The sequence below is a fragment of the Hippocampus zosterae genome, chromosome 6 (assembly GCF_025434085.1).
Source record: "Hippocampus zosterae strain Florida chromosome 6, ASM2543408v3, whole genome shotgun sequence".
Lineage (NCBI taxonomy): Eukaryota > Metazoa > Chordata > Actinopteri > Syngnathiformes > Syngnathidae > Hippocampus > Hippocampus zosterae.
The window spans coordinates 4,515,110-4,529,584 of record NC_067456.1 but is presented as its reverse complement, the minus strand read 5'-3'; the positions used below and the strand labels follow the sequence as shown (position 1 = coordinate 4,529,584).

At 46.3% G+C, this 14,475-nt stretch overlaps 1 protein-coding gene across 2 annotated transcripts in view; it reads right to left on the bottom strand.

Annotated features, from left to right (window-relative positions):
* The window catches only part of adgrv1 (adhesion G protein-coupled receptor V1), an 89,354-nt gene that overhangs the window by 46,329 nt on the left and 28,550 nt on the right, over positions 1 to 14,475 (bottom strand). For both annotated transcript variants that reach the window (XR_007962634.1, XM_052067342.1), the window contains exons 23-61: positions 13,420 to 13,599; positions 12,594 to 12,774; positions 12,316 to 12,509; positions 12,103 to 12,232; positions 11,696 to 11,776; positions 11,277 to 11,416; positions 10,707 to 11,072; positions 10,384 to 10,627; positions 10,094 to 10,309; positions 9,800 to 10,015; positions 9,476 to 9,720; positions 9,202 to 9,383; positions 8,632 to 9,130; positions 8,211 to 8,520; positions 7,887 to 8,096; positions 7,691 to 7,821; positions 7,482 to 7,581; positions 7,191 to 7,370; positions 6,922 to 7,085; positions 6,691 to 6,778; positions 5,970 to 6,048; positions 5,741 to 5,879; positions 5,509 to 5,650; positions 5,157 to 5,422; positions 4,884 to 5,059; positions 4,681 to 4,808; positions 4,392 to 4,573; positions 3,837 to 3,983; positions 3,674 to 3,754; positions 3,317 to 3,581; positions 3,080 to 3,202; positions 2,752 to 2,974; positions 2,464 to 2,668; positions 2,134 to 2,280; positions 1,338 to 1,593; positions 849 to 1,051; positions 587 to 763; positions 268 to 450; positions 27 to 206 (exon numbers count right to left, since the gene is read on the bottom strand). Coding sequence is in view for 1 of the 2 variants with exons in the window: in XM_052067342.1 (XP_051923302.1) it covers positions 27 to 206; positions 268 to 450; positions 587 to 763; positions 849 to 1,051; positions 1,338 to 1,593; positions 2,134 to 2,280; positions 2,464 to 2,668; positions 2,752 to 2,974; positions 3,080 to 3,202; positions 3,317 to 3,581; positions 3,674 to 3,754; positions 3,837 to 3,983; positions 4,392 to 4,573; positions 4,681 to 4,808; positions 4,884 to 5,059; positions 5,157 to 5,422; positions 5,509 to 5,650; positions 5,741 to 5,879; positions 5,970 to 6,048; positions 6,691 to 6,778; positions 6,922 to 7,085; positions 7,191 to 7,370; positions 7,482 to 7,581; positions 7,691 to 7,821; positions 7,887 to 8,096; positions 8,211 to 8,520; positions 8,632 to 9,130; positions 9,202 to 9,383; positions 9,476 to 9,720; positions 9,800 to 10,015; positions 10,094 to 10,309; positions 10,384 to 10,627; positions 10,707 to 11,072; positions 11,277 to 11,416; positions 11,696 to 11,776; positions 12,103 to 12,232; positions 12,316 to 12,509; positions 12,594 to 12,774; positions 13,420 to 13,599 (7,359 nt within the window). In the remaining variant the exon portion in view is untranslated. The remainder of the gene's footprint in view (positions 1 to 26; positions 207 to 267; positions 451 to 586; positions 764 to 848; positions 1,052 to 1,337; positions 1,594 to 2,133; positions 2,281 to 2,463; positions 2,669 to 2,751; positions 2,975 to 3,079; positions 3,203 to 3,316; positions 3,582 to 3,673; positions 3,755 to 3,836; positions 3,984 to 4,391; positions 4,574 to 4,680; positions 4,809 to 4,883; positions 5,060 to 5,156; positions 5,423 to 5,508; positions 5,651 to 5,740; positions 5,880 to 5,969; positions 6,049 to 6,690; positions 6,779 to 6,921; positions 7,086 to 7,190; positions 7,371 to 7,481; positions 7,582 to 7,690; positions 7,822 to 7,886; positions 8,097 to 8,210; positions 8,521 to 8,631; positions 9,131 to 9,201; positions 9,384 to 9,475; positions 9,721 to 9,799; positions 10,016 to 10,093; positions 10,310 to 10,383; positions 10,628 to 10,706; positions 11,073 to 11,276; positions 11,417 to 11,695; positions 11,777 to 12,102; positions 12,233 to 12,315; positions 12,510 to 12,593; positions 12,775 to 13,419; positions 13,600 to 14,475) is intronic.

The window sequence follows — 14,475 nt, the reverse complement described above, 5'->3', positions numbered from 1 at the left end:
TTAAGAGTGGCGCCGTTAGTTTGTACCTCAAGCTGTTGGAATCCAAATCGTCCTTGAGGCGAGTCATTGGCCGGAATGCTGACCGTGACAGAGGTCACATTTCCGAGTCGAGCGCCACCAATCACCCGCAGTAACTTTACTTTGAACTTCTCCAAAGCCTCCTCACGGTCCTCATCCAAGATGGTGATAGCAATCGTAGCCCTCCGCTAGAAAAACAAAGCCATTAGGAACTTGTCAAACAGCTCCCGTTTGAGACTGTCCATTTACCTGCCCATCTTGGAAGGTGATGTTACCGGACGAGGGGCTGAAATCATTCAGATCAGCAGTGAGGGGCTCAGCCTCCCAGTAGGCAACCAGTCTTCCAATTGCACCGGCAAGTCGCACCATTGTCAGGTGGAGGACGTTGTCAGGTGCCGGCATCTCATAAGCCACCATAAATCCAGGGCTATCCTAAAGTAGGATTAAAAAATAATAATAAAGCTACATGTCAAGATAGTTATGACTTGCTACGTTGTTACCCTAAGATTTTGTGTCAAGAGAGCAAATCAATTCCAGGGCTCGGTCCTGCGGCAAATCCTGAACTTACTCCCGGCGTCACGAACTGCAAGATCCCTTGAGGGTCGTCATTTTCCTGGATGGTTACTTCAGCTACTTCCATGCCTGGCCTCTTTACAGAAGGCCCGTCTGCTCCAGCTAGCCCGCTAACTAGCGCCACTCTGGTGATATTTACCAGGAAACTCTCGGACAATTCTGGGATGTCATCCTTTCAAAACACAAGCACAAACATATTTTCATCACCAAGTATCAAGTATTATTTTTTTTCCTTCTATGACACAAATGATTCTTACTGGAAGGATTGTGATGGTCACAAGGGCCACAGTTGCTCCTTCTGTCATAATGAGGGTGTCATCTTTGGCCATGTAATCCTGACCTGCGGCGGCCTGGTTGGATGGAAGTTGGTACAAGGCTGGCCTGGTCTCATAATGTATTTCCAACTCCCCAGAGGAGCCGTGCTCCCGTACGATGGACAAAGTCACATTGACTGGAAAGCCTGCAAAATGTGAATTGTTAAAATCCTATCTCGATGTGGTTCAAACTAATCTGGACAGCCTTCCCAGATGGATTAAAGCAAACCTCGGATTATCTATATCCTGGAAATGCTGAAAGAACTTTTACAGTAAATCTCAAAGTACTTTTTTTTTCTTAAGAAACATAATCCGATTTCTCCTTGTTAGTGAACACTTAATACAATCGAGCTGGCTGAGTCTAAATATCTGCACAGAAATGTTCTTGGTTCGGCATCACACAACAATCAGCATGCACTGACAAATGCTCACCTGGTGGTTCTTGTGTTCGAGTCATCTGAGAGTCCAAATGCCATCCAATCACCCCATAGGGGGAACCATTTGGCAGGATGGTGAGGAGTGATCGCGCCCGCACATGGTCAATAACGGCGGCCTGTTGTGCGTCCCGCAGCTCCACTGTGGTCACATCCATGAGGGTGATGATCACATTCTCTTTGAGCTCTGCAGCGCCATCTGCTAGCACAGTCAGTGGAATGATGGCAACCGACTGACTCTCTGAGAACGTAACCTATGAGGATGACATCGCAGCGTTAGAACTTTTTCAGGTTGGTAGTTTTTACAAAACAATACAATACAATACAATACAATACATGCTGATTTATATAGTTTATACTCAATGTTATGTTTCGGGGGTTATTGATACAATGTAGGATAACAAAAATGTTATCACAGTCACTATAAGGGGGTCTTTGGTTTATGACGGGGTTTCCATTCCTTTGTAAGTCTGAACATAGTTGGTCACTAACGAACGCAGCTGTAAAGTCATAAATATTAGTACATAGTTGGATGAAAAGCATTCTCTATCGTCGATGAAGACAAAACAAACAAATTATGAAATAGCTTGTGAGAACTGCATTGGCCAAACCTTTTTTTTGTCATATTGCAGAAAAGTAATTTGATGTTTTATGGCTGGAAAAAAAGATCATTCTCTTTGATACTTGGAGTTGAGTTTCCTCAGATGTCTCCATCTTAGCATTTGGCTAAGTATAAAAAAAAAAACTCCCCTTAACACATTGTTGTGGAACATTACTGTGGGGTATTCACGCACCACTCCGGAAGTGGGATAAATGTCCGCCATACTCCCACTCGCAGTCCAGTGAACGGTTAGTCGGCCAAAAGTCCCCCTTCTCCTCTCCACGGTGAGGGAGATCTGATGATTCTGCTCCAGCTCCTCAACCTCCAGAAACAGAGAATTCTGGAAAGGGTAGAAAGTTCAATTTCCTCTTGAGGGATGATAATCATGATATTTAACTCATTCATTACCACGTCTGAAAAGACGTTTAAAAACGTCTTTGGGAGTGAATGAGTTAAAGGAAACAAATCATACATACAACAAATGTAACACTGGCATTTGTTAGCACAGAGTTTGTGATCTTGCCTGCGCAAATCCAATGACTCCGTGGGCGTTGTCGTTGCTCGGAACCACAACGGTCACCTGACCCCCAAATCCAATCTCTGCCCCGCCTTTTGGATTCTTCAGGCGGACCTGAAAGTACTCCTGCTCTTCGGGAACGTCATCATCTAAGACGTTCACCGCAATCTGTAGCTCGCTGTCGCCGGGTAAGAAATGCAACTCGCCAAAACTGGGGTGGAAGGATGCAATCAAAATGTTACGTGGAAGTGAACTGGACTTTGTAGTCAGAGTAGTGATCTCAAAACACAATACCTGGGTATGAAGTCAGATCGATTGGAGACAGAATTCAACAAGTAAAGTCTGGAGCGGTTCTCCTCAGAAGAAGCCAAGAGTGTCTTGGTGGTGTTGAAGGAAGGGACATTCAAGGAGAGGAATCTCATCGCTGGTGGTGCCTTCAAAATGATGGCGAAGAGGTTGGCATCAGACAGCCAGGAGTAGAGTGATGAGCTATTTCTACCAGCGAGCACAATGTAAACTGGGGGAAAGAGAGAATTGAAGCATGTCACAAGTCACATACCGAGAACATCACGAGGCACACATTTTTAAGCCATCGTCTTGGAATCGCCGGCTCAGCACTTACCGAGTTCTGAGGGCGTAGTGAACGGATGAACTGAAGTGAGTCCTGGGTGAGTAATGGACTGCTGCAACTCAGGCAAATGCCGCCCTAACCTCCACAGGAGCACTTCACAGGAGGGAAGGACACCTGAAGAAATGACACATACCCAATATACAACTTTAATTATGTCGAATCATGAACATGTCATCATGTAAATTCAATGATATGAAATCGGTGCAAGTCCAACAAAAAACAGATCACCTTGAAGGAGCACCAACAAAAGAGTGTCATCCGCTTTTGTCCGGACCGTCTCCACTTGGCTGACTCTGCCTGTGATATGAAGGGGCTGTGGATTCCCAAAGCTCCCGCCAGTCCAGTGAAGAAGTAGGCAGCTTCTCGTCTCACTGTTAAAGCAAACTACTAAATAAGGAGCTTCGGCGTGGGTGAATGGCGTCACACTGACGATATGTTCTTGAAAGTCAAGCGTCTGCAGGAGGGTGAAGGAGCCGCTGGTCCAAACAAATATCTGTATCATGAAGTGGGGGCGGGGGGGGTCTTCAATGACTCTCACAAGAACAGGATGGGATAACTTGAGCAAATCACGACATTTGACATCACCTGACTTGATGCCACAAGAAAATCTCTGTTGTCAATTGAGAAGTGCTTCACTTCCAGAGCTTCCACGCCTATGATTTGTTCCTAAGGACAGCAGATATACGAAGACCGCAATCAAAGCAAATTTGCAGACAATGACGAGAACAGCAATGGCGGTTGTACGAACCAATGTGACATTGAAGTCCCTGTGTAGCTTTAAGATGCTGAGGTTGGCTGCAGGGGCGAAGGGTGCGCCACCATGTGTGACGGCGATGTAGCTGGTGTTTTTCAGTACAAACCCAACGCAGGAACTTGGGTCCTGAATCCGAGCAGACTGGAAGGCCGGTAAGGAGAAATCATTGCCTATAGCATCAGATTAGTACAGGACATCGAAGATATAAGGGGCAGTGTGTCCCAAAAGTCACTGTAGGTTTTATTTTTTTCCATTTCATTTCAGCACATCATTTCCTTGCCCGTGTCTGGACACTGGAGCAATATTGCAAGATTAAATTGGCGCCTAAGAACAAGTCTTTCTGTTCTCCCACCACAGTGGGGCATGATAATCAACCTGAAGTCGGTCCGGAAACATATCTGGGGAGTTGTACGCTTACAAAAACTGCAAAGCCGAAGCTGTCAAATACCGATGGCCTCGAGTCTGTCTCAATGATCCGTGAAACGGAATAGAAAAAAAAAGGAAGTCGACAGTGAAGAGACTTTTGGGACAGCTGTACATATGATTTACCTCTACTGGCACAAACACTCCTTGCCATTGATAAAGAGTGGCCAATGTGTGAGATGACCCCACAGCGGGACTCTTATCAAGTCTTACAGCAAGAGCGGTTGGCATTCCGGGGACAGAGCACCAAGTGGATGTGGGGCTGTCCTCAAAGCTCTGATATAAACCCATCGTCGGGAGAGGGCCCTCTTCAAGACACAATTACGGACAAGAACGCGTTCAAATGACTTTGCTTGGTAAAGGGGTTGTTTATGGTTCTGGGTTAACTCTGGGTGCAAATGTTGATTGGTTTCACCTCGAGCAACAGCTGTGTCGGACTGCGTCTCCCACTCCACGCTGACAGTAGACTCCAAGCCATTACTTCGAGACACTGTGAGGAAGATGGTTCCATCTCCTTCATTTGCCACCACGCGTGTGCTACTTCTGCACAGGAAACATAAATGCACGTGACCCAACCTTCAGCGTTCAAAATAATTAATGACTGAATTGGTTTCCGACCTATCGAGAGTGGGTCCAATACGGAACAGGCCAGAAGGAGCAAGGTTCTCGAGGACGGTGATGGCAATGTGCAGTCGATCGCCGAGACGCGCACCGTCGGTTGGGTCGGACAGGCTCACCGTGAACGTTTCATTCACTTCGGGCTCGGCGTCCAGTAATGCTCGGATCTCCAGGGTCTGGAACAACACAAGGAAAATTTCATCAACACTGTAACTGAAACGAAAACCGTTATATCGGTCATCCAGCCAAAAAGCAGTCCGTAATTATGCTCACCTTAAACCTAACGCCGTCCTCCAATTCCACAATCCCTTGGGCTGGGATGAGATCACCACTGGCAAGGGTGCCATTGGAATCCGTTACGGAAAACTGCACAGTCACAGGACCGAAGGTACCCTCCTCTGGGTCCCGAACCACATAGAGGGTGGCCACGCTCTCGCTCAGTGCCAACTCAGATGTGGGCTCCTTCAGGAAGAATGTCTCGCTGGTGTTAAAAGATAAGACACCGTGCCCATCGTCGCTGGCCAGGATGGTCACTGTGGCTGAAATACAAATGAAAGAAAGGAATAAAAGGTCAATACGAGAGGCTTATGCCGTCGTCCATCGGGAGGACTAATCAGATACGAACTGGTGGTATTGGTGCCGAGTTCAAGCCCAAGTGATGGATTGGACAGGATCAGCTGAAATCGTTCGGCTCCCTCTGGAATGATGTCGTCGATGATCTGCACCTCGACAAACTTGTGTTTTTCATCGCTGACGAAAAAGAGCACCTGAGTGGACAGAAAACATGCCGAAGCAAATAATCCCGGAAATTCTCTTCAGGAGAATCCATGTGTTACACTCCGTTTGCGTGGTTGTACCGTTTCGCTGGTGTTGAAGTCCAGGCCTTGCTGAGCCTCCAGATTTTGAGCACAGAAGGAAACAGAAACGTTCCCATACGAGCCTTTGTTCCTATAGGCCACCAGGGTCAAAATCCCTAACGTTTCATTCACTTCAAACCTAGAAACCAAAAAAAAAATCTCAACATGGAACTTGGTTTGAATTGGAACTCGAGCATAAGAACAGAAGGAACGCATTGTGCTTTCTTACATGGTGTTTGTCCATTCAATGACTCCTCGAATTCCGTCATTGGCAGCAATGACGACCTCGGCCACCAAACCCCGCGTGTCTACGGCACAGGATAACACATGAAGAGGATTAATAGGGACGATTAGTTGAAATGTTCATTTAAATCTTGAACTCTAGCATCGCTGCAAAACAATGCAAACTGGAGAAGCTCTTAAAAGGACCTTCAGCAGCAATATTTAAGTTGGACTTCCCGACAGTCATTCATCGTCCAAGTGACTGGGATGCCAACTCTGGTTTTCGTTTGGTTAGTTAATCCGCTCTCATCTCGACCACATAATTCCTCTTTTATGGAAAGCATCACTCACTGTCCAAACCACATAACTCAGGCCATTTCTGACTCTGACTTCTCCCGCATTCATAAGCTCGATTACGGTGTGAATTACAGCAGATGCGATGACCAGTTTGCTCGATGACCAGTTTGCTCATCGTAAAAACATACAGGAATTAAGTCTGATTCCGTTGCAGTGTTAATATGAAGCCCTTTACACGCTAGGCATAAATAACCTAGTCATGTGCAATCCACGATTTCTACTCACACACAGTCGAAAGTACTGAACATTGCGAGAAAGTATAAGTTATTCAGACAACAATACAGCATGCCAAATATATCCCCCCCAAAAATGTAAAGAGGCAAAACAAGAACAAACTTCAACCCCAACAAAACATCCATTCAGTCTTATACCGAGTTGAGGAACTGTGGCGAGGGTTGTGAGGAGTGCTGCAGATGTAATATTGACCAGGAAATATTCCTGCAACTCTGGAATATCATCCTGATAAAACAAACAGAAAGGCTCCAAATTAATATGATATCCTTGCAAAAACATGAATCTTCAAGTTTTATCAACCACAGATTGATCTTCGCGTGGTTTGTTGCACGTGTCCTTCAAACCTCAAGAATACGGTCTGTTTTTACCTCCAGGACGGTGACAGGAATAGCAACAGACGCCTGACCCTCCCGAAGAATCACAGAACCAGTTTCTGCCAAGAAGTCTTTTCCTGGCTCAGCTAGAGCCCCTTCGACCTGTGACAGGTCTTCCAGGGACCCTTTGAGAACCTCATAGGTAACATTCAGAGCACCTGAGCAAAAAAAAAAAAAAAAATCTGTCATCAGTTCAATTATACAGAAAATAGTGCTCACGGGAACCCAACTTCACAGAATCATCTCAAACAGGACAAACCGACCTGAAATCCCGAACTCCCTGTTGATGTAGATATTTACGGTGTGCTCTCGTTCCTCAGTGGTCACCTTAAGGGATGACGGCGCAACGGTCAGCACCCCGTACGGCTCGTCACTGGTGTTCACCGTCAACAACGCCACAGTCCCCTGAACGTCAAACGTGGCGTGGCCTGGCGCCGCAACACCTTCAAAACAGAAACGGTATTCTGAATTGCTTTGCTGTTTCGTAGAATCCTTTCCTTCACAAATGTACGTATCCCAACGTTGATACAAAATCGACTGTGCACGCGTCTAACCAAAAGTTTGGATGTTGGTCAAGAAAACGTTGTATTCAGCTCTGTCCTCTGGTGTGACATCATCAAGAAGCTGTACAACAATGGTGTCATTCAGCCGTCCCTGTAGGAGATATTAAAGAACATGTTGGATATTGGCGAAACAAAGAATTAAGATGCATCATATCACAACAACATGACCGTCTTCTTATAAACTATGAGCAGTGTTTTACCTCATTCAATAATAGTCTGCCTGAAGTATAAGTGAAGGTCCGGTCTACAAGGGGACCTCTTATCACCCAATCCAACGTGACGTTACCGAGACCTGGAGCGGTCCTCAATACCAACAAGGTCAACATTTCACCTAGAAAAAAAAAATCATACAGTAGGTCCAAATTAACTGTCAAAGAGTTGCAACTGGTTACACACCCTCTCTGACGATGACCGAACGCGATGCTGGATGGAATCCCACAATGCCGGCCACGTTATCGTTAGCCAGAATCACAATCTGGACAGTGTCCGAACTGGGGAGGATACGACTTCCTCCCTCCGTATTTACAAGGCCAATCATGAGGCTCTCGTCGTCTTCTGGCTCAATATCGTCTCTGATGACAATGGCTATCGTCTTCTTGACTTCACCTGCAGACATGTCCCAAAAGGAGTGGTTTTAAACTAAATGATTTGTCTCGACTTGCAATACGCTCAAGACAATTCTCACAGCATACAATTGCAAATTAACAAGTGACCCCCTACCGTCAAATACCAGAGTTCCCCCGGTTCCAGTGAAGTCTCTACCCGGCGTGGCATTTCCTCCGACAAATCCCCACTCCACAGTGACTATCCCCGAGTTGCCTCCTCTCCTTTCAATGACCAAAGGAACTGCCACTAAAGGCTCTTCATGAACCTCAACATAAAGCCCGTTATTGGTAGCATTGGAACTGGCGCTGTATATCAAAAACACGCCAAATGCATCCCCGTTCAATCCGATGGTGACCACCGCTTGATCTGGCTGGCCAATAGAGGGCAGGTTCCTTTGGTCTGCGGTCAAATTCAGCAGCTCCACCTTGAAATGACACGAGGCAAGACATTTGTTATCCTGTGTATGAGGTTTTGCAACATTCAATATATTGGGTCAAAAACTCAACCGAACCGTTAATAGCATGATGCAAAATACCTTTAAGATCTGTATGGCAAAGCTTTCGTCCATTTCAGGGAATGTATCTGTCAAAATGAGCACAGTGAGGTTTGCTTCCCCTGAACCGTCCTCCAGGAAGGCACTTTTAGCTGCGACAGGGATGTAGTCGCTCCCCGCTGAGGCCTGGCTGCTGAACAAGTCGGCAGCGGCGCTCACGTTTTTCACATAAGTTACGACCCGAGACGTTGCTTCAAGTTCATCCGCCCCTGAAGTCACCCAAGTACAGGAAGGTTTGATTGTGTTTGAAGATAGGGAGAAGGCTTGGCAGGCACGCTCTCTCAGGCATGCGGCAGCACAGGCGGACAAAGAGTCAGGCAGAGTGGTGATGTTAAATGACCCCTGAGGGGGAGTGACTGGAAGCCCTGGTTTTGGGATGTCAAAGAAGGTCAGCAGGTTCCGGCCCTGAGCCTGAGCCGATTCGACCGGGTCGATCTGTGAGGTGCCGTACAGGATTCGTAAACGGCCAAAGTGCCCGTCGCTGAAATTCAAGCAACGGGATGATTACGAAAGTCACAAAAAAAGCAAACGTGTTTCGTTTATTGCAGCTACCTTCTTTGGACGGTGATATTGGCTCTGAAGATTCCTTCCAGTGGCTCCATGATGCGGTAAACAGACTGCCCAAAGTAAACTGTCCCGTATGGATTGTCGTTGGCAGGCACTTTAATATTAACAAACGTATCGGCTCCGAGGTTTCCACCATTCCTGGCACTGGTGAGTTCTATCTTGATGATCTAACAGAGGCACAATACAACACGTTTTATTACTTGAGTGGGGGCAATTATTTGTCTGATATTTGATTTGGGTATTTTTTTTTTGTTTTGACCTCAGTGATTTCGGGAACCTCATCCGCTAAAACCTCCACTCGGAGAGTCTTCAAGGTCTCTCCTGGAGCAAAGGTCAGGTCTCCCGATGTGGGTCTGATGTCCCCCACTGCCAGCTGACCATTGACAGTGGCTTGCCATTGGACAACCACGGTCCCAATCGTACCGGCATGACGTACTATCGGCAGTGCAACTTCATTGGAGTTGGACACTGGTTCCTCTACGGTGACGGAAGCAGCATGGAAGACTGGACGTGACAAGAAGTAGTTAGAAACTCTGTAGCCACACATACAAATAGTATCAGATGTGGAAAAAATAAAACTAACCAAAGGCACCAAAAGGGTCATCAGAAGGCAAAATGGTGATAATGGCACGTGTGAGCTCTCCAAGCAGAGCTCCTCCGGTCGTCTGATTGATCAACTCGACAACGAGAGTCTCCTCCAACTCCGGGACCACATCGTTAATTACATAAATGGGTACCGATTTGCTGGATTCCCCTTCAAGAAGGACGACATCGGTGGAGGCGACGCTGTAGTCTTCGCCTGCAGGAAACACGTTTATCCAAATGAAGCGTGGCGACAATCGATGGTGATAGCTCACACTGCTGCCCAGTAACTTACTGACTCTGGCCGTCAACGGTACGGCTCTGAACTTGACCGATACGTCCGCAAATATCCCCCCGACACGTGTGACGTTTATGATAGGGCCAACATAGTCTTCAGCCACACTGACAGCTGAAGCTGACAGCTGAAGGACGCCAAAGGCATCATCGCTGGCCTCCACTATCACCTGGGCTACAATTTCCACTTTTGGGCCAAGTGAGGGGGAGTTGGAAACTGCAAAGAAACATGAAGAGAAAGTTTAATTGTGCTTGTTTTTTTTTTCTTTCTCCAGTGATATTGTGACTTACTGGGCCTCTCTTGCCCTCCTTCAACGAGTTGAACGCTGATCAACTGGACAAACACAGACTCGTCTCTCTCTGGATCGTCATCATCCAACACTCTGACAGTGATGTTGGCTTTGCTTTGATTAGCCAAGAAAACAACCGAATCTAGCAGAGGAACAAAGTCTTGAACTTCTGTGGCTCGGCCCACTCCGGGTGTCCTGTAAGGTGCCGGATCTGCTTCCTTTAGTGTCCTGAATGTGACTCGCACCTTGGTAAATGTGAAGAAAATGACACGGTGAGTCAAAAAGTAAACGTCGTTTCAGAACAGTCACAAAAACAATACAGACCATTCCCAGGGAGCCTTTCTGTCGCAGTATGCTGAGGGTAACAGCCGAGTCACCCTCAGGGAGGCGGACGGGCCTTGTGGTGTTGGAGAACACAAAAACGCCATAAGGGTGGTCACTGGCGAGCACAGTCAGAGTGACAGAGGTCTTGACACCCAGACGGCCATGCGACACATTAACCAAAGACACGGTAAAATTCCTGTCCAACTCTGGGACCTCATCCTGGGCCACAGTAATGATGATGCTTTCTGACATCTGCCCGACACCAAAGGAGATGGTACCGGACTGGTTCAAGAGTTCCCCTGCTGAGCCGGGCTCAACCTCCCAGTACACGGTCACATTGGAGAGATCACCAAAGGACCGATCCACCTGGGAGATGGAAGCAAGACTTCACAAACAGAAGTATAATTCTTCATGACACATTTGACTCAATTGAGTAACAATTGACTGTTCATTTGGCACCTGATGCAACGTGAAACATCAACCATGTCAGAGACAATTTGAACAAATCGTCTCACAGGATTTACAATTTCTGGGCGAATTGAAATTGACAAAAAAATTAATTCAACAAACCTTTAGAACCACAGAGCTTTGTCCATCCTCGGGTTCTGTTCCATTAACGAACAGGGAGCTTGGGCTGAAGTTAAAGACTCCGTGGGCATCATCGGAGGCTTCGATGGTAACCGTGATGCGGGAAGCAGCTCCCAAGCTGGCTACACACACATAAAAGCCTCATGATCATTTATTTTTATTTTTTTTTTTTTTTACAAATCCACAAGGCGCACTCTGGAATCAGTTTATTCAAGAGCCCAATACCCAATTTGGTTTAAACTTAATAACCACATAAAATCTTTAATTATTACTATGGATTTTTTTCTTTTTTTTAGTTGAATCATATTGAACCTGACAGTTTTTCAAGCCACGTCAGAAATAATTGGACTTTGGACAGGTTTTGCACAAAAGAAGGAGGATATCAGGAGTTGGAAACTTACCACGGTGGAGAGAGGAAGAAGGCAGGAAATCAGAGTCACTCTCCCCACTACCACTTTCCTCAACATGCAGAAATTGATCCACTGGTGGATCACAAACCAGGATCACACATCATGAGAAGGAAGGGATGGTGGGAGGGGTGCGGAGGTCACACCAGGGTATCAGAGCAGGAAATTCAGTATCAAAAACACATTGGAAGGAAGGTTGATAGCGGGGCCATTCACAAGACACAAGATGCACAAAACCAGCGCGTTTTTTGCCAGTTCACTGACATCTTTCAAAGGAAGGGCATCTAAACCACACAATACAGTTTTAAGGTTTACATTTTGTACAATTATTAATAACTGCTGCCAATCTGGTATATTACAGACATTTTACGGAAGATTTGGGATCGGTGTTGTTTTCTCACCTCCTCCATCAGTATTGTAGAGCTCCACTCGGAAGTCCTTGTCCAGCTCGGGAACAGGATTGTCAACGATGGTGAGCGTGATGTACTTTAACCTTTCTCCTGGGAGGAAGTCCAGAATACCTTCCGAGTCCTGATAATAAAATATATAAACTTGCTCAGACACTTTATTCCATGGAATTATGTACGCCTGTTAAACTAAAAGGAGAGGAAAACCTCATAGTCTTCAGGACTGGATGCTGTAAAGGGGGTTGTCCTGTATCCCACCAGGACCCTTCCCAAAAGGCCCTGAGCTCTGGCCACTGGCAGACGAAACTGCCCATCTTCCTCTTTGACAGTGACGTGTGCGGGTTCTAATGCAGGGGTGATCAATCCCTCGCCCGGTGGATGAGCTTGAAACTGGAGCAAGCCTGCAAGCAAAATGGAAGGACTTGTATTCTGCTATAGTATCACACTTGAAAATAAAGCAACGTTTCAGGTTTGTAGGTGAATACCGTAAGGGTGGTCGCTCGCCATTATAGTCACAGTGTTAACAGAATTACTGGAGTCAATGCTCGCACCGCTGGCAGGAGTGGACCCTGGCTTCCCATCACTGGATGCTGCCGCCACTAATGTGACTTGAAATGTCTCCGCTAGCTCAGGGAGATTGTCATCCAAGACCAAAAGGTTCAGTACCTGAAAAGAAAAGCACGCAGATATTTGACATTTGAATATCAGAAGTGGACGTTTTTTGGGGGGGGGGGGGGGGGGGGCAGAAACGAGACGACGATTTACGGTGCACTTCTTAGATTGGCCACTAGGCGAAGCTGGTTATCAAGAAACTCAAGCAGCGGGCCTGAAACTTTTTTCTTACACTAAGTCCCACTGGGAAAGTAAATATCACCATCATGACCAGCATTAAAATCCCAAGTGTGCATTTTGATCATGAACACTGCAGAAAAAGTAGATTCTGTTTTGAGTGAAATAATGTGACACCTCGGGGATGTAAGAAATTAACAATGTTTATTTTGTTGTAAATTGACTCGACAATACCCAGAAAATAGTTGTCTTTTAACTTAAATAAGAACAAAATATTCGAAACATATTTTCAGTGTAACAATTTACTGCTGCTCAATAAAATCACATTATGAATATTCATTCAAAAAAGTATTAAATAAATACAACCTAAAATAAAGAATTATTACCTACAATATTGATCCTGTATTGCCTCATCAAGTGCAAATCAGCATGCTAGCCACAGTTACGATCCACTTATTTTTACCCACATGAGCAATCGCCCCATTGGAAGGCATTTACAACTAGTGAGTCATTGTCACACACCTCGGAGCGCTGACCAGTCATGAAAAGTACAGCTCCGGTTGCATTGAGAAAATCCTCATGCGCCGGCTTCTCCCTGTCCGCGTCATTCGTTTGGGTCACAGAATAGTTGACATAAACGTTATCCAGCGATCCTCGCATCCGCTCAATCACACAGGAAACGGTTGAACCCTCCTCGGTGGTCTATGACAACAAACAGAAGGAATGGAAACGTGAGATGAATTCAGACCAAATGAGCTCCATTCCCAAACTTTCAATGCGCAATTCCAGCACATCAATAATGTTTCTGATGGAATGCCATCCCCTCGGCCCTGCCACCTGTTGGCCTGATGAACTTGAGCAACAAAACGCGGTGTCCAGTTCCAGGGTTGGAAATCCTGAGCTACGTGTGCGGGAATGCCCCTGAGCGATACATCAACGGCGGCCACACCATCTGTTGCTCCACCGATGCAACCAATCGGACTAAAAAGGGAGAGCGTAGGCACGTCGCAGCCAGGCATGAAGGCTAATGAAATATGCAGCAAGTGGGGTTCTGTTACAAGTGTTCATGTGCGGATGGCTCCGCTGTAGAAACCGCCAACTCTTTGAAGACGTTTGAAATAGTTTGCAATGTGTACTAAAAATGTGCCGTTTTCTTTATATGGACATTTTCATGATCGTCATTCTTTCCAACAAAAAAGAGAAGCCCGTGTATGTGGGGGGAGTGCCCGTTGCTGGCCTGTACAATATGTGTGGCCGCACAGGGTGTCATTGCTGGCTAGTGAGCTGGAACACAACTAAAAAAAAAATAGACTTGAAAAAGAACAATTGCTAAAAATATTTTTCTTGTCGGGCGGCCCGGTAGTCCAGTGGTTAGCACTTCGGCTTCACAGTGCAGAGGTACCGGGTTCGATTCCAGCTCCGGCCTCCCTGTGTGGAGTTTGCATGTTCTCCCCGGGCCTGCGTGGGTTTTCTCCGGGTGCTCCGGTTTCCTCCCACATTCCAAAAATATGCATGGCAGGCTGATTGAACACTCTAAATTGTCCCTAGGTGTGAGTGTGAATGGTTGTTCGTCTCTGT